Below are 25,512 nucleotides of genomic sequence, written 5' to 3'. Positions count from 1 at the left end.
TTTCTACTCCTGTAAATAGCTGCAGTCTCGGAAACTTAGAGGGGCCATTCTACCCTGTCCTATAGGGTCCTGATGAGTCAGAATCATAGGGGGCTGGGGAAAGGCCACTGAGTCCCAGAGTCCTGCAAGTATCTCATTCTGACTGGAGAGTAGCAGGTGATGGGGTATGTGTGGGTGGGGGGGACTGGAGAGCCAGCAGATGTGCGTGTGGGGTTCACACAGGCCCTGGGAGCCTTTGAAAGGCCTGAAACCAGGAGGGTCGTCAGATTTGTATGAAAGAGCAGCCTGGACAGCGGTCTAGAGTGGGCTGGAGGCAGGGGCCACGTCACAACTAATGTATGCATGGTGTACACGCTCATTAAATGAAAGCATGGTTGCCCAGGAAGAGACCCTGTGGGATTTTTCATGCTGACCTCCCTCCCTCTCCCCCCCCCCACCTCACCCACCAAAAAGCCATTTGCATCAAGCCGATGGGAGGACTCGAATCCCAGCCTTCCCGAATCCCAGCCTTCCCGAATCCCAGCCTTCCCGAATCCCAGCCTTCCCGTTAGCAGCCAAGGACTCACTATGCTCAGCAGTGCGCCCACGTATAGGATATGCGCTCGTGGCACGCAGAAATGACAGTCGCCCCAAAGCTCTGTCCCAGCCCCACCAGGCATATCGGACGTGTGTCTTATGGTGCTTTCCCACGAGTCCAAAGTGTACATTGTGATCCTCTCTGCTGTATAATGAAGGTACAATAAGCTACGGTCAAGAAACCAGGGAGCAAATGTGGTCACACACCCAGTCAGAAAGTAAATGATGGAAACCGCATTTGTTTCCATGAACTTGATCATCGTATCCCTGTCACTTGTGACTCTTTAATCGCAACTGCGAACCTGTCTAGAAATCGCATGCCATCCGCGGGCAGCATGAACAAAGCAAATCCTGCCCAGTTTTACATGGTGTCAGGTGGCTATCAATAGGGATCTCAAGTCAGTCTCCATTGGCTACATTTCTCAACCAGCTTCCCCTCTGGTTGTTACCCATACGGCGATTTGCTGCTACGGCTCTTCTCCCCTTAGTCTTGTCGTGCCCACCAAAGGACTCTTTCCTGAGGGGTGTGGATAAGCAAAACTCATTGTCATCCAGGAGATCCCAGCTCGTAGCCCCCCTCAAGAGAGGGTAGAATGCCCCTGTGAATTTCCAAAACTGCAATACTTGCTGGGAGTAGAGAGCCTCATCTTTCTCCCGAGAAGCAGTTGGAAGGTTCAAACTCCTGACCTTCAGGTTAGCAGCCCGGTGCATAACCACTATGCCACCAGGCTGCAGGACTCCTCCCTGGGTATGCTGCTAGAGTGAGATGATTCAGTCATAAGTAGTAGTTGTTATTTAACTGTGATGGTAAAAATTTGGGATCTAACGAGGGGATTGGTCGATTTCCGTCATTCTGCTGGATACAGAATGAACCACCTCTGAAGCAGGTAGAGAGATTTTACTAGCTGCAAGAAAGAAGAGCCAGGAGCGGGGCGTGTCATTTGGACCCCCAACTCCCTTCTAGATCCAGGAGTCAGAAAAGGCTAGCAGCCAAGCAGCGAATGAGTCTGTGGCTCCCAGCCCACAGCGAGGAGAGCTGAGTGCCTTGGGGAGGCTTGCTCGTGGAGGGGTGACTGCAGGCACTCAATTGGGAAGCTTGGCTTGCTGACCCCCAGAGTTAGAGCTGAGCACCTCGAACCGGGGCCTATGGGAGAGCGCGGTGCCCGTGGGCTCTTATTAGTACTAAAACGAGCCCTGTAGCGCTTCCTGAGCAGGGCAGAAGCCCGGCTGTAGTGTGGATGAGCTGCCTGCCTATGTGGACACGGTAGAGTGGAGGCAGTCCTGACCAGAAAAACGGTGCCCCGAGTATTTGTGATCCAGAATTGTAACCTGTTAACTTGCCTAGTAAACCTCATCATTATGAGTATGGCCTGTGAGCTCTGTGTAGCCATTGCGAAGAAGTACTGATCCCAGCGTTCGATGAAAGTGCCGTGGGAGGAACGCTGGTGTCGGGACTGGGAAAGCATGTCACGCTTGGCCTGGACTTTGCAGGAATCAGCCTTGGGCTGGTGTGGAGTTGGACTCTCCTTCTCCCTTGGGAAACAAGATGCCTTCTCCAGGTCCCTTTCTTTCTAACCAAAGCTGATGCATGCCATGGCTCTTCACTCAACAGTTCCGTGTGAAAACCGCATCAGATCACCTTAAGTGAAACAGTGAAGCTCATTCCGTACTCCAAGTATGTCTTAATCGTGCCTCTGTATTGGCCCGTGCGCATGAGTCACCACAGGGAAAGGCTCTCGAGCAACGAGAAGGCCCTGGCTTCTGCACATATCCCATTAGAATTCTCTGCTCTCTTCACTAGAACCAGCCACTCAGTACTTAGGCTGGGTCCACTCTTCCGTTGAGAAATCTAGATCTTAGAACCTTCTAGGGTCATGTCAGGAATTGCATGCAACACCAGGAACTTCCAACGGAATGTCCTTACTCATTTTTGATGCCACGGATGTTCACAAAGAAAACGTTCAAACTCTTATCCACTCACCTGGATGCCCACATGGCACTCATACCTGGCGGCCTGACCTGCAAGCCACAGCCAATAGATAAGACGGCCAAGCACCCGTTGGAGACTCCTGTGAGAGGAGAGTGGGGTGTGCGGACGCAGTCTGGCATTCGTGAGTTCACACCAGCAGGGCCACTGAAGCTTTTCGGAGACATTTTGCAGAAGTCAGCCTCAGCAGGGCCACTAAAGCTTTTCGGAGACATTTTGCAGAAGTCAGCCTCAGAAAGGCGGGGTGTGTGCCGGCAGAAGGCCGGAGACACAGAGGAAGATGCTGAAGGCAACGGCAATGATGGCATCAGGCCAGGGGTTACCAAAGAGTGACTGAGACACAGGAGGCAGCTGAGATAGTCCAGTGACGGCAGTGACAAAGGATCGGACTCTGAAGCCTTCCGGAAGTCAGATGATGATGATGTTGATGAGTGAGCGAATGAAAATATCCTATTTTAAGATGAAAACAATTTCTTCCAGTGACTTTTGGTTGTAGATTTCAAAGGCACCGATTATGAAAATGTTTCAGATTTAGCAGTGAGATACATGTCTTGTCCTATGGTTGTCAGCCTGGGATCCCTTTCTGCCTTATGAATTCCTAGCTCTTCGCGCACCCGTCGTCTTTGGTGCCGGCACCATGTCCCATTTCATCAGGAGCCATCAGTGTGCTCGGTTTAGGGAACACCTCCCTTGGACGAAATTCCTGTGAGATTGGTTTATTCTCCCTGCCATTGAATTGGTTCCCACTCACAGCAACCCGAGACGCAGGGCAGATCTTTCCTGGGTTTCTGAGACAGTAACTCTTTATAAGATTAGAAAGCCTCATCTCTCTTCTGCAGAGCTGCTAGTGGTTTCAAACTGCTGCCCTTGCAACCAGATGTATTCTAGTGAATGTTAAATCCACTGGATGGGGTGAAACTGAAGTCAGCAACAATGTAAAACCTATTGACTAGTGCACTAACCAATGTAAAAACTACTAGTTAGGGAAATAATGCACACACAGCTTATGCAGTTTACAAAACCGTGTGATGTGCATGTCATTTGTGGAAAAATGTATAATTACTATGCAATTAGAGAAAGCAGAAAACAAAGGTCTCCCCTTTCCAGCTTGAGGTCCTGCAAACAGGAGGCAGGGAGATGATGCGTTGGACAGCTGTTGGAATGGCACTGCCAGAGGATGAGAGGGCCCCAGAAAAGCCACGCTCTGGCCTGGAGAGGAAAGTGCTAGCCTGGTTCTCCAAGTGCAGAGCCGCTTGAAGAGCCTCTTACGGGAAGGGCATCTTGTGAGAGGTGTATGGACTGCTTGAGCTGCTTCCCAGCCAACTTTAATAAAATAACACTCTCTGAGATGACTGATTCCCTAACAGTAGTGAAGCCATTCGTAATGTCGACACTGTTGGCAGGCAGCCCTGTGTGTTTCCGGGAGAACTGTACTCCAAAGGGTTTCCACCAGAATGTTTCTAAAAAATCAGAGCACCAGGCCTTTCTTCCAAGGTGCCCGTCTCTGGTGGTCTTGAACCTCTGTCCTTTTGATGTCCAGTGTACCACACAGTGCCACCCAGGAAGCCCACTAATAATAAAACTAAAACCAAGCCCACTGCCATCAACTTGATTCCAATGCCCAGCACCCCTACAGGGCAGAGTAGATCTGACCCTGTGGATTTGTGAGGCTGTACAGCTTTAAGGGAGCAAAGAGCCTCATCTTCCTCCGAGAAGTAGCTACTTTCAAACTGCTGACCTTGTGGTTCGAGTGGCCCAACATGTAACCCATGAGGATTCCTTATTAATTAAAAAAAAACACCTCACTATCATCGATTCCTACTCATAACAGGCCCATAGGACAGGGCAGAACTCTCATTGCGGCCCCATAGGACAGGGCAGAACTCCCTGTGAGTCTCCAAGGTTGTAAAAACTCCTTACGGGAGTAGAAGCCTGTCTGTCTCCCACAGACTAGCTGCTAGGTTCAGACTGCTGACCTTGAGGGTAGCTGCCCAAGGTCACCACATCCCCAGGGCTTCATCTGAATAATAATAGCTAACATGCACTGTCCAACGTCTGAAGCCCTGACCCTACTTAATTCCCCTAGCAGCTTGATGAAGTGGGTCCTAGCACCCCATTTTGTAGACTGGAAAACCAGGAGCCCCCCTTGTCTGGAGGACTTGAGCCCCAGGTCTGTGTTATCAGTCAGTGCTGCCAACCACTTTTAATAGTGATGCTGCAGCTTAGCAGGCTGGGATGCCGGCGCAAGGCATCTTTAAAACAGACACCCCTCCCTGACTCCCCGCTAAAAACCGCAGCTGCTACCGGCTCAATTTCACGCGTCCGACCGTCCGGGAGGAGAGATCCCAAAACCACTTGCAGCAAACCTCGGGCGGCATGATATGTATATTTAGTTGCACCTGCTTCTGCTGTGGCAGACTTAAAGTCGCCGCCCTGTCTGGCTGTGGCTGATATTTCTGATCTGACTTCCGGTCCCCGAATCCATCCAGGCCAGTGTCCGACAGAGGGGGGCTAGCTTGAAAGGGGGCTATTTGAAGGGGGGCTTTGGCTAAAACAAAGCTGAAGGGACTTAGCCCCAAAGAAACTAGGCGGTGGGGCCGGAGACAGTCTCTGCGGGAAGGACAGACGTCCCCGTAGAGGTGAGTCAACAGCGCTTCCCGCGGACTGTGAGAACCGAGACCGCTGGAAGCACAGCCCCGCCCTAGGCTTGGAAGCGGATTGGCCGCCCAGTTGCTGGGGCTTTGCTGTGAGCCAATAGCTAGGTTAGGGGCGTGGCCGCAGCCAGGAGCGGCGAGTCCTCAGCCAATCGTCTTGCAGGGAGGCTGCCCTCCCCACCCCCTCGGTACCATGGCAACTGCGAGCCGGGTCTCATTTGTTTTGTAGATGAGTAATTACTACGCAATTAGAGGAGGCTAAAAATAAAGAGGCCTTTGTTCCAGGTTACTTATTAATATCAGCAAAATGGCCCGTCCAGGTCTGTGATAAACAGTGCACGCAGACCGGTGTGCCTGTGGTCGAGGCCACCGTGGGGGGAATGGCTGCGCACCTGCTCCCCTCCGTCTTTCTGGAAGCTGCTCCCACTGAGCGGGAGAGGCCTGGGTTTCCACAGCCCGGCAGCCCTGGATCCCGCGCTCATTCAGGCGCCGAGTACGGCGGAAGAGGCAGGACCGTGTCCCCAAAGCCCGAAGTCACGGCCAGCGTGGGAGCAGCCGCTAGCCTGGTGCTGCGTGCCTTGGCCGAGCTGTTCACCCTTCCCGGGCCCCGATGAGTGGGTCCACCAGGTGCAGAAAGTAGCCCGCGTGTGCACCTGCGCTTGCAATGGCGGCGGCAGTGGTGGCGGTCACGGCGACCTTAGGGAGCCCAGGACAAAGTGTGGCCTGGCCCAGTGACATCTTCCCCGGGAGAGGCCGGATTTCCACGTGCCCCTTCTCCATGCCCTAAACGGCTTTGAAGAAGGGTAGAGACTGCGTTCGTTCTAGGATCCTAATACCGCTCCCGAGCCCCTGCCCTCAGGGTTGAAAGGCATGGGCGTGAGGGTGGGGCTGGCCTGTAGATCAGTCTAGTGGAGATAGAAGCATCCCAGAGAAGTCACAGCAGAGGGTGGAACGAAAAGTAAAGGCTTTGTCCCAATCCAAGTGCCCTCACGGACAGGCTGTGTGATTCCGGCAAAGTGCTTAGCCTCCCTGACCAGCTGCCACCTTTCTGAGAAGGAGGATTTGAAGTTAGAGGGGCCTCGGGGGCTGTTTGGGCTCTAAAACGCAACGTGGCTGCTATTTCCAAAGCACTGGAACCCTTGTCCTTGGAGGTGAGAAGAGTGACCATCTCGGTGCCTTGGGATGGAGAGGCGCTAGTGGACAGAAAGCCAAGGACTTATATGTGAGATGGCAGCCTGGTGGCGAGATCAGTCAGAAATGCCAGGAAGCAGTGATAGAGATAAATCATTTCAGAATGATATACCTTTTTTTTTTTAAATCTGCAGTCAGATTCCCATCCTTGGGTGTGGCTGATGGTGCGTCTTGTTGAGTTTGACTTCCTGTTGGGTGGTACCCATGACGAGACGAAAACATCGTGGCTGCCAACCTAGTGGTTCTTAAAACTTGGCTGCACTTGAAAATCCCCTAGGAACTTGGCGAAACTTGCCAGGGCCCCGACTGCACTGCAGACCAATCAAATCAAAATCCCAGGGGGCCAGGCCCCAGCCTCAGTGCTCTCTAAAGCTCCCCAGTGGTTCCAGTGTGTAACCGGAGTCTTGAGTACCCCTTGATTCTCTCTCTGGATATAGATCCTCAACTATCTCGGTGGCATGCCCACCTACTTCCCTACCTCCAGAACAGATCAAGCCCAGCTTCTTCAGGTGAGGAGGTAGCAAAACTGACCCACGTTCTTGAGCCTGGGAACCCCATCTTCAAAGACAGGCCCTCTTGCCTCCCTCTCTCTTCACCGTGGACACACAGAACTAGCAGCCCAGAGCAGCCACATACAGGACCTGGGCTTCCCTCCCTCTTGTCTGACCGAATGGGGGCCTTTTAGTAAGATTGGAGTGTGTTTGTTATTAAAGACCTAATTAGAAACATAAGAGGGAGCTGACCAGCTCCCACGCTTGGCTAATTAGTGACATGTATGCGTCTGCTTTGAACTTCAAGGACACGGAGCTATTAGCACCTACATTAAAAAATGGATTAAACGCCTGTGCCTCGATAATCAGTAAAGAGTTGCTGCCTTTTGTCAGGTGCTCAGGGGGCTGTGCTCTGTGAATCTAGGCTCTCCCAGAGGGGGCCAGGGATGGCTCAGACTTAGCAGGGCAACGAGTGCTCTCTCTGACTCCTCCCTCACTACACTGCTTAGTTTCCCATGGTGGCCACTGAGGAAGAGGTCCCAGCCCAATGGGAGGTGGGGTGTCTTCCCCACTAGGGATCTCCCAGTTTGGAAAGGGTCACAGGTCTACCTGGAAATCAGACAGTCGGTTTCTCAATTGGACAACCAAACCTCCGAAGGGAGAATTGAAGCAAAGAGGAAAGGGGGTCATTCTGGGGGTACCAGGACACCCGTTTCTATTTAGTTTAGCTTCTGGGGTGCAGGGAGAGGACTAGTTGAGCAAGGCTCTGATCACCCCAGAGTGGCCCACCTCCCCACCCGTAGGCTCACCAGTGGTACCAGAAACTCGCGTGCTCATCTCTCCACCCACTTTTGTGTGCTAGTTCCAACCTGTGATGGCCCGGAGTCTTCCCCCAAGGGATGTAGGGAAGGGAAGGCCGGAAGTCAGTGTTCAAGCTTGCACCCCCACACCCCTAGGCAGTCTAGCCAGTGTTGGTGTCCCGCTGGGCTCCTACCTTGCACTACTATCTGTCTGTCTGTCTGTGGCGACCGTGAAAGAGAAATGCTCTTCTAATCCCCCCCCCCCCCCGCCCCCGTGTTAAAGTATTTTTTCTCTTTCCTTTCTGAAGTAGTCTGAATTTCAGGAGAGGTTTTTTTTGTTGTTGTTGTTGTTAAGTTGTGCATAAAACTGTCCCTTCATTTGGGTCCCTGAACTGACCTTAATTTCGGGTGCCGCGCAGTTTCCCCAGGGTGGAGGTCACTGTGATGCTCTAGGTCTGTCTTTCCCGCCTTTAGGCCACAGATCCCTGGACAGGCCCCCTGTGGAATACAACCCCCCCCCCCCTCTTCTGAGCCCACAGCCAGGCTTCCCTTCTTGTTTCCACTTTTCCCAGAGAACCATCTGCACCGGAGTGGGGAACCTTGGTTCCCATATTTAAAGCATCGTGCGCAGGCCACGCTGGTCAAACATTTCGTTAACTCCCCGCCCAATGTGATGGCGAGGACTCTAGTGGCCCAGTGGTGATGTGGTGGGGGTGCAAGGACAGCAGTTTGAAACCAACTCTTGCTCCTCGGGAGGAAGACGGGGCTTTCTACTCCTGTCAAGGGTTACGGTCTTGGAACTCACAGTGGGCAGCGCTCCTCTGCCCTATAGGGTCACTGTGAGCCTGCACCGACCCACTGGAACTGCTTCTCGGTGGTGAAGCAGGCGATGTTGGCTCGTATTGATGATTCTGCAGGCCTGATAGGGCCCTCAGGCTGGACGCTTCCCACCTCTGAGCTACATTAATATCGAGTGGGCACCACTGCAGAGGAGATAGCGGAAGGCCCCAGAGTAGGGTCCTCGACCCTCTTCCTCAGGAGCGCCTTGGGCAGCCCAGCTGCCAATCTCCAGAATCCCCAAACAGGAGTGATCCCCGTGACAGCCAGCAGACAGCACGCACCCCCACCCCCAGAGCAGTGCCCCTGGGTAGAGGAGAGAGGATGGCTGCCCTTGGCATCAGATCAAGCGTGCAGGGTGCCTAGAAAATGCCCTGGCCGCACACCACCTTGGGGAGCCCTTGCTAGAGGGGAGACAGAGACTGGGCTCCTCAGAGACAAGAGGGAAGTAGACGTGGGCGGCGCTGGGCCTCTTTATCTGGTGGCATCAGTCTGCCAAGCAATGTAGCCCCTCTACCCATTTTCTTTAACAAACCAGAAACAAATCCCAGAGCCAGTGTGTAGGGTTAACCCCACCCCTGCCCTCAAAGATGACCACATAGACTCCCAATCCGGCCAGCCCCTTTCTCCTCCCTCCTGGCTGCTGGAGGTGGGGAATGGGGTCCCTGACACCCATCAGCCCAGAGGCGCTGCACTGGGCTCTGACCTGCATGGCACCGGTACTTCTGTTTCGGCAGCAAGCTGTCTTCTGTGTCAGACTCGGGGAGAGTGTGCCAGCTCTTGAGTGCATTTGCCTCACCCTGGGCAGCGTTTGCTGGCTAGCGTGGACGAACCTTGGTCCTAGAAGTCTGCTAAGGACCAGGGGGCACCAGCTTGGGGTGGACCAACAGCAACAGCCAGTTCACAAAGAGGGTTGTTTCAGTGGTCTTGAGGGCTGCCTCACCCTCTAGGGAAATCTGAGGCCCGCCAGACCAAGAGCTGAGTCAAGGGCTGGAGCTCACTTCCCAGCTACAAGGCTGAGTCCACCTGGAAGACATGGGTGAACAGTTCCTCTTTCTGCATCAGTGATTCTAAATCCTAGTTTTTAGGCCTCAGAGCAAAAGGTGCCTGCTGAGGGGTGCTCCCATCACATCCCTGGGCCCCAGCTTTGGACCTCAGATCTTGGGGCATCCCGTAAGGAAGGACCGTACAGAAATAGCCTTGACCCCGGGTGTCCACCTTCTGGACTTGGGGATCTTGTGTAGACCCACAGCAAGGCTGCTGCCATGCCTGCTCCCAGCATCCCCTGCCACTACTGAGTGACTCCACTCTTCACCCATCCCCATCAGAACCACAGCTGGACAGAGGCCCGTGCCCATGATGAACCAGCAGGCAGGCCACTCACCTGGCTGACCTGGGAATCCCTGAGATTCTCAGGAGGTGGGGGGCAAGTACAGCCCCTGCAGGAGGTTTCTAAATCTTCAGCCCAGATGTTTGGTCAAGTTTCAGATTAAGACTCCCTGGCTTTTCCATGTCCACCATCCAGGTGTTTGTTTACCCTTGCTAGCCTGGAAGTCCCTCTTTTTATCCAACCCACAATGCCTCCAACTCTAATTCAGATGCACTTCCTATTGCTGTCCTTGGTGACATTTGAGGCCGGGGAGTCATTTCTTCAAGTCCAAGATGAGTAGATGCACCAGTGCCTGAACTCAGCCCTTTGTAAATCACCTGCTGATTTGTATGGCAAATGCATTGGGTTTGCTTAGATCAGGTTTTCCTCAGGCCGCCCCTGGTCCCAGCCCTGCTGGGCTTGGCAGGTACAGCGGGTTTGAAAGTAGTCAGGTGTGTTTGCAGTAAACGTGACGAGTTTCGGAGCATCTGCACTCTGCTCCTTCTCACAGCACCCTTCAGAGTCAGAGGAAGTAGTTGTTCCTCCGCTCACATTGTGCAGATGGATGCCAGGGTCACCCCGGTCTGCCGGCCCCAAGTCCAGCGCTCTCTTTCTCCGCACCACAGCTGCCCCTCTGGGCAGGCCCAGGAGATGCCAGGGAGATAGGAAAGTGCTCGGGATTAGGCTGTGGCTGGGGACCCTGCTGGCCGCAGGGGTAACTGCTGGCCTGGTAACGCCCAGAGCACATGTGGCCGGCCACAGGGTGCGGGACCATGCCCTCTTCAGGAACGGGAGTAATATGCCCAATTCCTACATCCCAGCACTGCCCGTTGGCTCGACCACGTTTGCACACACACACGCTGAGCTCTAGGCCAGGAGGCACTACCCACTGAGAGCCATGCCCCCTCCCTTCCTCCTGACCCAATTCTCCTGGTGAGCCTGGGTTCCCCCGGGGAAGGTGCCAGGCCAGGGTCACGGGGAATGCACTGCAGGGTGGGTGCCAAAGAAAGCACCCTCAGGGCAGTGGTATGTCCCCAGGCCTGGAGGCAGAGGACATCACCAAAGACGTCCTCCTCTGTGCAGCCAGCCTGCATGCAGGATGTGGAGCTGCTCACATTCCCAGAGAGAATAAGAGTGTTTGTCCCCAAGGCCTGCCCACGGCCAGACCACAGCCACCAACAAGCTTAGTAGGGAAGCGATTCGCCGCTTTTTCCTAATCGCCATTTGCTTTTCATGGGTCTCCCCGAAGATGCCTGGGTTTCCAGGTGGCTTGTTTGGGGGCTGGCATATGCCCACAGAGGGGGTGGAGGGGGGGGGCGTGCTGACTGAATACCAGGGGTCCTGCTTGCTCAGAGCCCCTACCCTGCATGGGCTGGTTCGCTGACCCAGAGCCTCCAGAAAGGGACTGGGGCTGCGCCCTCTAGTGGATACCAGGCCACCGCTTTCACTCCGACTGAGGAACATTTGCAAGGTGACAGGGAGCTGGGGCTCAGGCGTGAGTAGAAGCCGGTGTGTAATAAATCAAGACTTGTGCTTTCAAACTGCATCCACATACCTCGCTTTCTCCAGGGCGATTTGAGTGATACTTGATGGCAAGGCGGGGGGGGGGGGGTAGGGGGCGGGCTGTCCCAATAGGAGCTGTTTGCTTTTGAAAGCCCCTCCTGGCCTGGGCACACAAGGGTGGGAGAAGTTGCCAGTGCTGGGCGTGACGGCTGCCAGCCCTTTGTGTGCTGAGCCTGTGACGGGCATCTGGGGCCAGCATCCACCCATGGCCTCCTGTTTCCAAAAGTTGCTTCTGTTGGCCAGACTGGTCTCTGGGCAGTTAGTTCTCTCTGCCACCCTCCACCCCCTATGCCTGAGATAAATGGATAGATGGGCCAGGTTCTTCTCAGGTCAGTAAAGGAAAAAAAAATCAAAGCCTCTTTCTCTGTGTCTTCCTCTACCCACCCACCCTAAAACAAAACAGCTGAGCATATTACTTGGTGCTGGCGGGCGGAGGGGGGTGGTGGTTCCAGTACCGTAGTACACTCGGAGTCCACCATCTCAGTGCTCGCTCTTTGCTGAGCCCAGAAGAGAGCATGTGGAAGGCCAAGATAATAGCGCCTTTGGAATATCATCTCAGCTTGATATTTGCCTCCTTGCACAAGAAGGGCCGAATGTTATCTACAAGTTTAATCATCTGTACTCAGAAATCCCCACCCCGCCCCCTTGTCTGCCAGCGAAACTGCTGCATCATTTTTCTTTTCCTCTTTAATCTGTTCTTGATGTTGGCCAACAGATGCAAGGAGTGATCCTTGCCCCCCAGCTTCATGGGGGTTGGGACTTCCCACCCCAAAGGACATTGGGAGGCAAGGGTCAGTTTGGGTTTCCCGTGCTGAGCCAGGAGGCAAGGCCAGCTTGGTCTGGTGTCCTTGTGTCTTCAGGCCCCAGTCCCAGGCTCTTCTGGACCTGGCTTGGGTGCCTCCTCTGTCTCTTCCCATTCTAACGGCAAGTGAGTAAAACTCCACGGTGGCTCCTTGGACCTACCTGGCCCAGCTGAAGCTGGGAGGGGAGTCAGGGGTCTGCCGTCCTTGAAGGCAGGTGATCTGAAGACAGAATGGGGACGGGGTGGGTGGAGGTACGGGTAGTGTGTGGGGTATCAGTCCGGTTCTTCAGGACACCTGGCTTGAACTTTAACCATTTGCTTTGACAAAGCAAAAAAAAACACCCACCCTTTCCTCCCATTTTTGGAAAAGAAAATTGAAAGTACTAAGAGGAAATTTTTTCAAAGGAGACAAAATTTACCCGGCTGTCAGGCTCTGGGGCTGTGGCCCTCGTTGGGGGGGCGGGGGCGGGGGGGACGGCGGGATAATGAAGATAAGGGGCCCAAGGCAGGGTTTCCTCCTGGCCTCCCTACCCCCCACCCTCAGCACCAAGACCCAGCACCATCGATCTCTGGATCTGTGGACACAGCCCCATCTCAGAAGCTGTGGTCTGAGGTCAGCTAGCCAAAAGCAGGCCTTTGGGCCAGGTATGCTTCCGCTGCGAATCAGTTCAAGTCCGTACACTCTGCATTCATGCTTTGTCTTTTTTTGTTGTTTTCAAAACAAGGAAAAGTCACATCTAAATCCCCCTTCCCTTCTCCTGCAGGAGGTGAGTGTGTGGGTGTCTGGCTCTCACCCCCAGCTTCAGTCCCCCACCCCCCCCCCCCCCCCGTCTTCAGGTGTACCATCCCCAACCCCTCCCTCCATCCCCTGTGCTCCACCCAAAAGGGAGTCCCCTGCCGCCCGCCATCATTACGGCTGTGTTGAGCTGCCCAGATTCTCCATATGACATAACCCATCCTCCAACCACGCTCAGTATCAACGACTTCCATGCAGGGGTGGCAAGGGGAGGGAGGGTGGAGAGGGTGGGAGCAGCAGGAGGGGAGGGGGGAATGGTTTGGAGGGGGTGGAGAATGAAGATTTTTTTTGTCTCCCTCTGTTTTTATTTCTCCACCCCCCCCCAAAAAAACCAAATTTGCCATTTAATGGATCCGAAAGCAAACCAAAAAGAAAAGAAAAAAATCCAAAATCCCCTCCCCTCAAAAGATTTTTTTTTTCCTGGACACAAATTGCTTTGTTTCCTGTCACATTTTAATATCAATATTAACACAATGTGTAGTCTAAAACTAGTTCCTTTGTAGTTTGCATGGGATGTGAATGCTATCTCAGCGTGCCCAGACCTAGACCAGACTGCATGAGCATCAACTCAGATGTGGAAAAAAAATCTCTCTCTCTCTCTCTCCTCCATAAATTTATATTATCTATATCTACATGTTTCTATTTCTATTGTGATAATCTGGTGGGCAGTGAAGCACCCCGGTTGGTTGCCCCAGTGTGTTGAATGACTGTTTTTCACTCTCTCTGGAGCTCCGAGCTTCTTCGTCGTAGCCTGGGCTGAGCCTTCTTGAGTCCCTGCTGATGTTCTCGCATGGCCTTGGTTGGGTGTTCGAAGCTGGGCCTCAGCTGTTTTTCTCGAGTGTTTGGCTTGTAATGAGCGGTGCATGCCTGGCTTCTGGCCTCATACCCAGCTCTATTCTCTGCACACCAGTCCTGAATAGCTACAGTGCTCAACCGAATTTTGGCGCGCCCGCTTCCCCGGCAGGCTCCAACCCGGCGCGGCCCGGAGGCTTCCCGGGGGCCAACAGCCCAGGACCTGTCGCCGATCTCTATGGCCCTGCCAGCCAGGACTCCGGAGTGGGGAATTACATAAGTGCAGCCAGCCCACAGCCGGGCTCGGGCTTCGGCCACGGCATAGCTGTAAGTACCTGTCCCCCTCTCTCCTTCCTGATCCACCTAAGGTGTCCTGGTGGCCCGTGGGTGGCCGGATGGAGGCAGACCACGGGGGGGGTCCCCCATCCACAGCGCATCAGCTAGGGGCTCTCCATTTGCTGACACTCCGTCAGATGGCTCCTGAGCCCTCCGCGGGCCAGGCACTGTGCACGGGGCCCCAGATGGGGCAGAAGGAGCATGTGCAGTCAGGGGCCCAGTCACCACGCTGTCACCTTCGCCTTTAAGACTGTGGCCACCTTAAGTGACCCACATCAGCCTCATGTCCCACCTGGCTACAAAACGGGACAACTGCCGTCCCCCTCATGTGAGAGCATTGCCACGCATGGAGGGGCTCCTCGCCCACCGGCTGTAGGGTCCCCGTGGCAGCGCTGGTGCCTGGGGGAGTGGGGGGCGGTGGTGGTCCCTGCCCCAGAGGGTTTCCTGTGCTAATATTTCTTACAGTTTCCAGGTTCCAAGTAAGTTCCCCCTTGAGGTCTTTAACCCCAGAAGCCAGACGCACTTGATATTTGTAATGCACTGTGGTTCTATAATCTGACTAACCCAGGCAGTGGAAATTTGCTTAACAGATTTGCATGCTGTTTTCAGATTGTACTCTGTCTCTCCCTCTGTGTATGTGAGCATGAATGTGCCTGAGCCACTGACTCGCTGTCCCTCCATTTGGAATCAGAAACCGGACCGCCCGATGCCCAACACTCCTTTTTGGAGGCAATTTGTTTTTAAGCTAAGACAGTAGTGTCCGCTGCCCAGCCGGTGTCCCTGTCCAACTGCACTTGGGGGAGAAGGCAGGCGAGCCTGCCAGGGGAGCACAAAGCAAGTGCAGACAGACAGGGGGCTCCTCAGAGTTCGTAGGAAAACGGCAGGAACAGATAATGGCATTTTTCCACAGCCTTTTTGAATCCCCACCAGAATCCACAGCATCTGCAGCCTGACTCTTGCCTGTGGCATTGGAAGCCACACAATGCCAATGCACACACACACACACATTCACATGCATACACACATACCCACACATACACAGCCTGCACACATATCCACACCCACACACATTCACATGCATACACACGTACCCACACATACACACCGCCTACACACATATTCACACCCCCACATATTCACATGCATACACACATACCCACACATACACACCGCCTACACACATATCCACACCCACACACATTCACATGCATACACACGTACCCACACATACACAGCCTGCACACATATCCACACCCACACACATTCACATGCATACACACGTACCCACACATACACACCGCCTACACACATATCCACACCCACACACATTCACATGCATACACACACACCCACACATACACACCGCCTACACACATATTCACACACACATTCACATGCATACACATGTACCCATGCATACACATGTACCCACACATACACACCGCCTACACACATATTCACACACACACATTCACATGCATACACATGTACCCACACATATACACCGCCTACACACATTCACACACACACATTCACGTGCATACACATGTACCCACACATACACAGCCTACACACATATTCACATGCATAAACATGTGTACACCCAGGACCTATGCATTCCCACACACACTATGCACATGCATACACACGTACCCACACATACACACCCAGTCCATACACATTCACACCCACACACACATTCACATGCATACACATGTACCCACACATGCACACACAGCCTACACACATTGACACTCACATACGCACATATTCACACACTCCCCACATTTTCTCACATACACACACTGTACAACACTCCATACCCATATATTAGACACACACCACACTCACATCACACATCAAATTCACACACTCTCACATATACACACTATCCAACACCCCACACAAACTACTCATACATCAGACACACACACCACACACCACATACACATGTACCTGCACACACATTCCCTCTTACACCACTCCCATAGTACATCCTCAACAGACCACGTGAACCTACTCACAAACACCCCATACACCTCATCAACATAGATTCTCATACACACACGCAGACTTAGTCTGACATACACTCACACCGCACACACACGCACACAACACACAGACACACACTTCTGCCAGGCATGGGCCTGTGGAATATGAGCCCTTGTTCAGTTCCATTCCCAAACCAATTTCACTTAAGTCAGTCAGATCCCCTCCGATCAGTTGTCATACCAAATCCAGAATATTCTTACTCAGCTTAAAGCCTCATCAGTGTGGAGGACCAGCTACCACCGACTTAGAACACGACTCACTTCCATCCCCAGCGTCCACCAACGCAGACCCGTTTGTTCTAGAAACCTGGGTTTTTTGACCCGGGCGCTGCTGGCTTTCTGCAGTCACCATGCAGCAGCACCTTCTGGCTGCACGGGTCTCGGCGCTGCTCTCTGGAGGTGCAGGCCGGAGGCCAGGTGGCTTTGGGGATGTGAGGCCCTCCTCCCAATCTGGCTCTTGATTACCTCCTGCGGTAACGCAGGCTTGGGCAGGGTCTGGAGGGGGAGCGGAAGGAGGAGGGGTGCAGTCCTGCACCTCGAGGTGTCTCAGTTACATGTTCATGCTGGCAACCACAGCCGGTCCCAGAGATCGCTTCCTTACCCAGCAGGTGACTTCTGTTCCCGTGTGCACCTCACTGACGACCTTAACAATTGTGCAATTTTAGGGACCTTTGATTGCAACGGCCTTTACAAATGGATACCATTGAGCAGGTGCTTGCGTTGCCAACTCACTCTGAGGTATTACCGTCTGCCGTGTCCCCGCCCCATGGGCGTGCCCGTGGATGTATGTGCCCCGCCCATACATCTAAGCACACGCCCCTCTCTCACCACTTCTGCCTCTCCTCTGCGCTCACCTGGTCTCCCCTTTCCGGACCCCTGGGCGGGTGGGGTGGGCAGACGCCCACAACAACAACGCAGTCCAGCCCTTTGACCCCGCTCTCCAGCGTGAATCAGGGCACCCCCACCTTTCGCCCCCTTCCATCTCTCTCTCTCTGCTCTTCGCTCTTCATCTTCCTCACCCTCATCTTCCCCTGTCTCCAACCAAATACCATCACGAGCGTGGGAAACTGGAAGGCGACTGGTGCTGTGTGCCCACCACCACCAGGGCAAGGAAGGCTTCTTCCCCCAGGCTTGCCTCCCCAAGACCCCAAGTACCCCTTCGGCTCCCCAGGGCTCTGTGGGTGGCCAGCCAGTGGGGTCTCTGCTGCCAAAGCACTAGACTCCCACCTTTTCAGTGAAAAGAAAACATTTTTTGCCAGTACCTACTGACCAATTACTCAGATCACGGCACGGAAAGGCAAATTAAATGAACAGCATCACCTGCGTGACGTGGGTTTGGATCCCTGCCAGTTTCCTAACCTTTTACTCAGAGCTCAAGCTAATTAAACGTTTCTTAAAATCACTTCGATGGGGATCTGGAGGGGGTGGGACGGAGGAGAGGGGAGGTTGTGGCTGGCAGTGTAGAAGCCCCTTGCCACGTCCCTGTTTGAACAAACGATACCCGTGGTCCTCGGCTGGAACTGGGATGGAGGAGGGGCTGTGCTCGGGAAGGCCTTACATGTACGTGTCAGTTTAGGGGTGATCTTTGGGAGAGTGCGGGTGGGTGCTGCAGCAGAGGCCTGGGAGCTGGAGGAGGCCAGGGATGAGCTTGCCCCTTTGGGCTCGCCATTAGATCACAGGCACCGCTTCTCTAGAGGGTCACGGCAGGTCCAGGGTGCTGTAGGCTGGGACCAGCCGAGACACCCAGGTGCACTGGGCCCCACCAGTCGCCCGGATTGCTCTAATGTTGCTAACAGAACGGCCTCTCTTAACCCAATAAAACATGTGTGTGAATTCTCCCCACCCCTCATCCCCACCCACCTCCTTTTGAGCACTGACCCAACCATCTCTGGGCAGAGCCAGAGGCCCCACTGGGGCTTTGAAGGAGAGCTACTCACTACTAATTCCATCGGATTAGGGAGTTTGGCGAGTAAGGGTCTGAGCAAGGAGGGTGCTGGCTGAGTCCAGAACCCCGAAATTGGAGGCAGCGCCAAGCCATCCCTTGGTGCAGCCAGATAGTGGGTTCCTTAGCCCATCAGCAGGGGGAGCTGATGGGGCACAAGGCAAGAGGCTGGCCTGGCCAGTGCCACACCCCCTGGAACAGAATGGGTGCTAGCCGTGCCTAAACCCAGCCCCCCCCCCCCCCCCAGGCCCATGCAACCTGGCCAGAGGTCTGCTCCCAGCCTCCCCCAGTGTCCATAGAAGGGTCAAGTAGCCACACTCCCGCCTGGATTAAGTGAAGTAAATGGATTGAGTGGCTGTAGTGCAGCAAGTAACAGACCCAGTGGCCTGGCAGAAAAGCCACCCACACAGGGGGGGCTTATGAAGGTTCAGTCACCTCCCCTCTGGGGGCCTTAGTTAGCAAGTCTATAACCGGTGGGCCTGTTTGTATTCGCCATGACCCAGCCTGGTGATGCACTGGGTCTGTTTTTAAGTGTCCTGACCTTGAATCCCTGGCATGTGGTAGGCTTTTAAAAAATAAATGTATATTTTCAGTTCTGACTAGCCGTCGATGGGTGTCCCATAAAGGCAGAACGTTTGAAAGCCGGTCTAGGTTCGAAACAGAAGTTTACACAGAAAAAAAGCGACACCAATCCGTAGTCAGTTCACTGATGCAGCAACCCAAGCCCAAGATAAGTCCAGCTGCCGGCCTCATTCCCGGCCATTGCCCTAATCAGAGTGGATGTTGAGGTGTAGAGCTAGCTGCCCTCTGTCCCCGCCCCGGGCACCAAACTTAAATGTCCTTTTCCCCTCACTGCGGTCTCAGCAGGCCATCAGCCGGGCAGAGCCTCCCCCCTCCTAGCCCAGCACAGAGGGTCTTTGAAAAGCACGAGTTAAACCGTTGGAATAGATTGCATACACATGGTCCTAACACTCCTTCTCTCTCCTCCCACCCCGTTTCCTGGTCCTCTTCTGGGCGTGCCCGACCCTCGCCACTTTGCAGAGCATACCTGGATGTCCAGGCAAGACTGGGCGAAGTTTCTGAGCGGCCCTTTGTTTAGGTGACGTCATCAGACCTGGACCCCCCCACCAGCCTCACCCCCCTTCCCAACCAGAGATGGCTCCCTTCGGATAGAGAGCGGACCGCATCTCAACATCTCACCAATCTGCTGTAAAATAAGACAACAGCTTTAAATGTGTACATAACCCACGATTTTGGTTTCCTTTTTGCTTTGTTGGATTTCTTTCTCATTTGTTGCTTTCTGTCTGTCTTTCCTCGATGGGTCCCCTCTCTCTCCCGCTTCACTTTTGGAATCCCTTTGAATCACATTTGGTAGTGATTTTGAGTTAGTCCAGTAGTCAGATAGCTATCATATCTAGTCAAAAGCTAACCATAGGATACCTGTTATATTAAGGAGTTAAATTTTTTTTGGCTTGTTTGATTCTGCTCTCACTTTTAAAGGATGCTGAGATGGGAATGTACCTCCCCGTCTGTGGGTACCCATTCTGAGACTGTATGAATTTTCAGGTGGAACTTTCTAGCACACACTGAATCGTCGAGGTTGAGCGAGGCGGAGCGGGAAGCGTGCGTTGTAGACCCAGTGAGACGTCGTAGGCTACTTAGCAGACAAGCAGTTCTTTCCGTGATGTCTCTTTGTTAATCTGAGTCTCTCTGTTTTCGGCAATAAGGTGAGGATGACAATGTTTTCAGTGTCCTCCTTTTCTATAAGTGCTTTTTTTCTGTTGAAAGAGGTGATATTATAAGGTTTTTTGAAATTGTGAATTCTGAAAGAGAAACGCTGTAAATACAATTCCATTAACTACATAGAAACTATTAAGAAATAATCAAAAAAAAAAAAGCTATTTTTGTGAGGGCGTCTGTCCCAGGCAGTTTGAATGCTGTGCAGAAGGAGGAAGGGAGGGGGGTGCAGGCAGCGACGGAGCTGAAGACACCCCCTCTTGGCTGCCAGGGCGGCCCCAGGAGAAGTGAGAGCCCCCTGCTCCTTTGTCTGTGGGAGAACCCTAAGAAGTGTACTTGTGTCGTACCAGCATATCAACCTCGCGTCTGGGCACAGCTTCAAATGTCACCGTCGAGTTAGATTTTTATTTAAAAATATGGAAGATAAAAAACCCCGCTTTCCCAAGATGTTTTTTAAAATACAAAGCTACAATTTTAATATTTAACGTATTTAAAATTTCAAAGCACACCTGTTTGGCTTGGGTGGGGGTAGGTGGGGGGCATTCTTTTTTCAGTCTTAATTTTTAACTTGTGGTCATTTTCTATTGTCCAATCATTTCAGCACCTCCAAAGGTCTCTTGGACACTTGGCCTCTCTTCTCCCTCCCCCTCCCCTGCCCCCATTACCCACCCACCCCCCCTCCCCGCCCACCGCCTTTCCCCAGCTCTGGGGGCCCAAGGGCCAGGAGTGGCTAAGTCTGCATAAATGAAGCCTTCTTCTCCATCCACTTTCTATTGACAAATTAGTAAAGCAACCTTTTGGTTTCTATTTTTTTTTAATACCTCAGTGCTGCAAGTATCACCAGAGAGGCTATGGGAGATTTTTTTTTAATTTATTGTAGATGTAAACAGAATTTAAAAAAAAATAAAAAGTATAAACATCACTGCACTGTGACTGGTGGGAAAACTGACAGTTCCCTGTTTGCACATGTCTTGACATCGGCTGTTATAATATATGGTCCTCAGTTGGGGAAAGATACTTATGATGAAGGATACTTTTAATTTAACTTTTTAAAAAAATATTGGTAATAGGTCGGCAACAGCAACTATAGAAGTACAACTCAATAGACGGCATTAAAACATATGGTAGTGTGGATATATATTTTTTCTTTTTTAAAATGTGATATTGACGTTTTAATATTTTTTAAATTGTTACGTTTATAAATTTGGTACTTAAGGCACAGCCAGTAGGAGACACTGAATGCGACATTTATCCTAAAGCTGCTGCGCTCCTACTTTTATACATTTTACTAACAAAGCAGACTGAGCTAGACATTCACAGACCTGGTAGGACGAAAAAGCATCTTCAAACAAAAGACTCCGAAATGCTAACTCAGAAAGAAAAACCTTTTTCAATGCGAGTTAAACCATAGCAACATTTAGAGGGGTGGGGGGAAATTGTGCTTTTGTTGTTATTGCCCCCCCCCCCAAAAAAATGGTAGGTTGTTTGGTTAAGGTTTTTGGGTTTGTTTTTTTAATTTCTTCTTTTTTTAAAAAATTTCCAAACAACCAGGTTTAGTAAAATGCTGGGCGCTTTTAAAATATCAAAACGTGTTCAAGTAAGAAAATGGCAAAATGGGCATTTTATTGAAAAACAGAAACACACACACAGAGGAATCTTAAAAGACACAGTGAATTCCCCGACACTCAGCATCTAGACTAGGGGACTTTTTGTCCATGTTGGTGATGTGCTGTGCTCCGCTTTTGCTTTCTCTGCATCCCCATCACCTCGTAGACGACTCTGTCGGTCCTTGTCTGTTAATAATGTACAAATGGCTGTCCTGTAAGCGTGCTGTCCTGGTACTAGTGTCCGTGACTTTTTTTCTCCTCTTTCTTCTAGTACATATTGATAGGTATAATGTAATTAAGGTTTTTAAAAAATTAGACATAGTTATTCAGATTTAGGACCAGTAAGGATAGAACTTTCTCTTATTTATGAAAATAAATATGCTAATAATTTTGGGGCAGTTTTTTCCTTTAAAGTTTTGTTTTATTTTTCAATTTCAAGTTTAATTCTTTTGTTCTGTTTTTGCTGATCTGATGTGGTTTCAGCTAACCCAAGGTCTCACAATGTTAAAATGCCGACCGACTCCACGGTGTTTTGTAGCTCCCCGCCCCCCTAACTGTGAAAGGGGTGTGCCATACTACCTTAAATGCTAAAGCTAGATATGCAAAACTGGATTTTTTAATTTATTTTTTAAAAGAGGAGGCATGGTATATTAAAATGATTTTACTAAGAGAAAAAAATATTTTTTTAAGGATGCTCAGAAGAAATTGATAATCTGTGTGAATATGTTTTAGATGTTTATATACCTTTTGAAGAGACCCAGTAGCCATTGCACAGATCTCATGAAAATCTGGTATGTTTTCATGTGGCTACCTAGGTTGCGGTTCACGTTAGCCCCCGCCCCCTCCACTCATCTAGAAATCCATTCTGAACGATTTCGTTGTAAATTGTTTTTAGCTTTGATGTTCAGCCCCGTCTTTGTTTCAGTTAAGCTCAATGGCAAGTGGGGGGCTGCCCTCCCCTTCCCCTGGGAGGAAGAAACTCTCTTGGCTTCTGGCTTCCCTTAAGTTTTGAAATAGCCACCTGGGGGGGGCCTCTCTGGCTTCCAGGTCCATCTGCTTGGGGCCCCCAGAACCCCTCTCCTCCCCAGCCCAGGAGAGTGAGTGGCCGTAGCTTGGGCCGGGCCGTTCTGCCTGGGCTGGGAGCTGAGGCCAGGTCCTCCCCAGAGGCTCTCGGCCTTCCTCACGTCCACTGGGCAAAACCAAACAGCCTCGCCCGCCATTCCAGTTGGCTTAATTCAAACGAAGGCCCAACTGGCCTTTGTGTCTCTCTCCATAAGCTTCATCTTAATTCGAGCGCTTAGCTTGGACTTTAAGGTAGCATGGCTCCTACTGCCTCACCGCACTGCGGTTCACAGCCAGTGAACGTGACACGCATCTTATAGACTAGCATACGAATCATTGGATAATTGTTGGTTCTGATGACCTGAAAGGTGTTCAGTTTTTTTTTGGGGGGGGAGGGGTGCTCTGTTTGGGTTTTTTTGTGTTTGTTTCCTTTTTTTGTTTTGTTTTCTTTAGTTGGTCTTTTTCATTTGGGAATTTTTCTTTGGGCGTGAGGGCGGGGTGACAGTTGTTTTTTGTTGTTGTTGTTCCAAGTAGAAAAACAAAACCTAGTTTGATCTTTAGTGCAAACAAAGGCTAGGGACTTCACCTCCACCACCTCCACCACCACACTGCTTCATTCTGCCATTCACTCACTGCAGCGTAATCGAGAATAAAGCAATATCGTTTACTACATTTTTTATTGAGGGTCAGCCATGCTTTCTGTATTATATTGCATATGAAATTGTTTACAAAAGAAACACTAGCTCATACTTACCTTTCTCGTTGGAAATGGCGCACAGGGACAGAGGAGACTTGGGGGCAGGGGAGGGCGAAGGTAGGATCTTTTCTATTTTTATTCGTTTTTTTCCTCCTTGAATGTGCTTTGGAAGTCAGGCTATCCTCCTTAGGAAGGTGGAGGCCAGCGCGGCAGCCGGAGGGTAGGAGACGGGCGGGCCGCAGGCAAGCACACGGAAGAGAGGGCCTGGCGGTTTCCTCGCCCTGTCCCTAAGCAGAAACCAAGCAGAGGTCCGCTCAGCCCAGTCCTGGGCCCAGCAGACACTACACAGGCGATGCTGGAAGTTAAGCAATACTTTAATACTGTAATACGTTTGCTTTCCTTCTTTCTTTTTACCAAAAACAAACAAACATTCTTTTTTTAAAAAGTAAGCAAACTAAATAAAAGACACACACACAATAAGAAATAAAATACAACCCACCCCTGTGGGGGAGCAACCTTAATCCGAACACTCTCGTCAATTGTATAATCAGAATGTATTGTCTGCGGACAGGGTTTCATTTCCGGGAGGCAGGGGGCTCGTGTGAGGGGAGGAGGGAATGGGGACTGAGCGTCCCAGCGCCTCCCCCGGAAGGCTGTCTGCTACTGTACTCTGTACATACGTACCATCCTGCGTGGCGTCTGTGAGTGTCCCTTGTAGCGTGGGCTAGCCAGTCCGCCGTGCAGGTGTATCGTCAACTCGGAATTCCATATGTAATAGGATGCAGGTCTGAGCGTTTCATGTGGACATAAATGTATCTCAATAAAACGTTCCCTAGCACTGTGGCTGATCTCACCCTTACTTTTATACTTTAGTATGAAACTGATGAGAACTTTGGTAGTGAGTATTTTTTTTATATATATACATATATATGTATCTATATATATCTATATCTCTCAAGCATCTTTCAGGTCTTTGTGTGTGGCTTTCTTAAAGCCCTGTTGTAAAATTTACTATGTGGATGGCAGTCTCTCACATCACAGATGTGGAAAGTATAATTTTATATTTGTATTTTCAAATAAATAAGTTTGTGAAAGGTTTCCATCCTCTACTGTGGTCCAGAAATCAAATGTGTTTGTCTGACAAAAAAAATAAAATAAAATAAACTGTTTTGAACAGAGTTGTTTGGTATTCTTTTGCTTGGCGGAGAGGAGAGGAATTGGGAAGAGCTTGTGGCTTGGCGTGGGGGGGGGCGGGGTGTCCCCACAACCCTTTCGTCGTTGTCGCTTTGAATAAGCCGGCAAGGAAGCCTTGAGGTGGAGGAACATCCCCAGCAGAAAGGAGCCTCAGAGCCCGCGTGTCCCGTGAGACCCTGGACGCCAGAAGGGGAAGGGAAGCTGGCAGAACCAAATCCCACGACCCTTGAGCCAGGGGCACCGCGAGGCCTGGCCCCTGGAGTGGAGCGCGTTCTAACCCGGAGCAACCCCGGCACAACAGAGTGCCCACTGCCCAGTCCCTGCCCGCCCCCCAGCCACTGTTGCTGTCTGAGCCATTGTCGTAGTCACTGCACCCATCCGAGTTACTGAGGACCTCGCTCCTTTGCCTTGACCCTCCGAGTGACCAGTACGACGGCCTCGCCCCTCCTAAAAACGTGGCCCCAGTGCATGGCGCAGGTCTGGCCACCCTCCTTTCTAGCTGTGCTTCAAGGCAGACACGCGCTCTTCCGGCGCCCTGCACTCCCGCCGAGGCCCACCTCAGGCCTCCAGGGCCCTGTTTGCTCCTGGACTTTTAAAAAGAGGCCTTTTCAGCGGACTGAAGAGACCGGTATTTGATGTCGTGACCGCTGCTTCCATGGTGAGGCCATCAAATAAGACGAAATCCGTGGCACCTTTGGTAGTTTCTCCAGTGAGCTCGTCGTGGACCACGTGGTCCACTTTTTCTTCCCATGAGGTTGCGGTTCACACCAGTCGAAGGCAGGACTCTCTGATCTTCCTCAGTCAGTGCTTCAAGTACCCTTCGCTTGTAGCCAGGAAGGTGGTTATCCACCTCTGGGAGCTTTTTAATGAGCCCCCACCCATCCTGAGCCCACCTTCTCTCCCATGTCGCATAGCTCCTCAGATAGGTGCTCCGCGCATGCACAGAAGTGAGGATGGAGAAAGGAGGCAAGCCCGAGGTCCACTTTTCGCTCTGCCCCTTCATCTAGAAGCTAGCTCAGGGTCTCCGC

General features: G+C 51.8%; 1 protein-coding gene across 2 annotated transcripts in view; it reads left to right on the top strand.

Moving 5' to 3' along the window:
* Positions 1–23,236, top strand: part of MSI2 (musashi RNA binding protein 2) — a 424,558-nt gene extending 401,322 nt beyond the window's left edge. Inside the window, exons 12-14 of one of the 2 annotated variants that reach the window (XM_075561554.1) lie at positions 14,031–14,185; positions 16,911–16,983; positions 19,229–23,236. In XM_075561554.1, coding sequence (XP_075417669.1) covers positions 14,031–14,185; positions 16,911–16,952 — 197 coding nt within the window. In that variant the 3' untranslated portion in view covers positions 16,953–16,983; positions 19,229–23,236. Of the gene's footprint in view, positions 1–13,976; positions 14,186–16,910; positions 16,984–19,228 lie in introns of both variants that reach the window. The other variant, XM_075561553.1, reaches the window with a different exon arrangement.
* The last annotated feature ends 2,276 nt before the right edge of the window (positions 23,237–25,512 follow it).

This window comes from Tenrec ecaudatus, chromosome 10, assembly GCF_050624435.1.
Source record: "Tenrec ecaudatus isolate mTenEca1 chromosome 10, mTenEca1.hap1, whole genome shotgun sequence".
Lineage (NCBI taxonomy): Eukaryota > Metazoa > Chordata > Mammalia > Afrosoricida > Tenrecidae > Tenrec > Tenrec ecaudatus.
The sequence above is the reverse complement of the archived record's forward strand: the minus strand, read 5'-3'. Positions and strand labels throughout refer to the sequence as shown.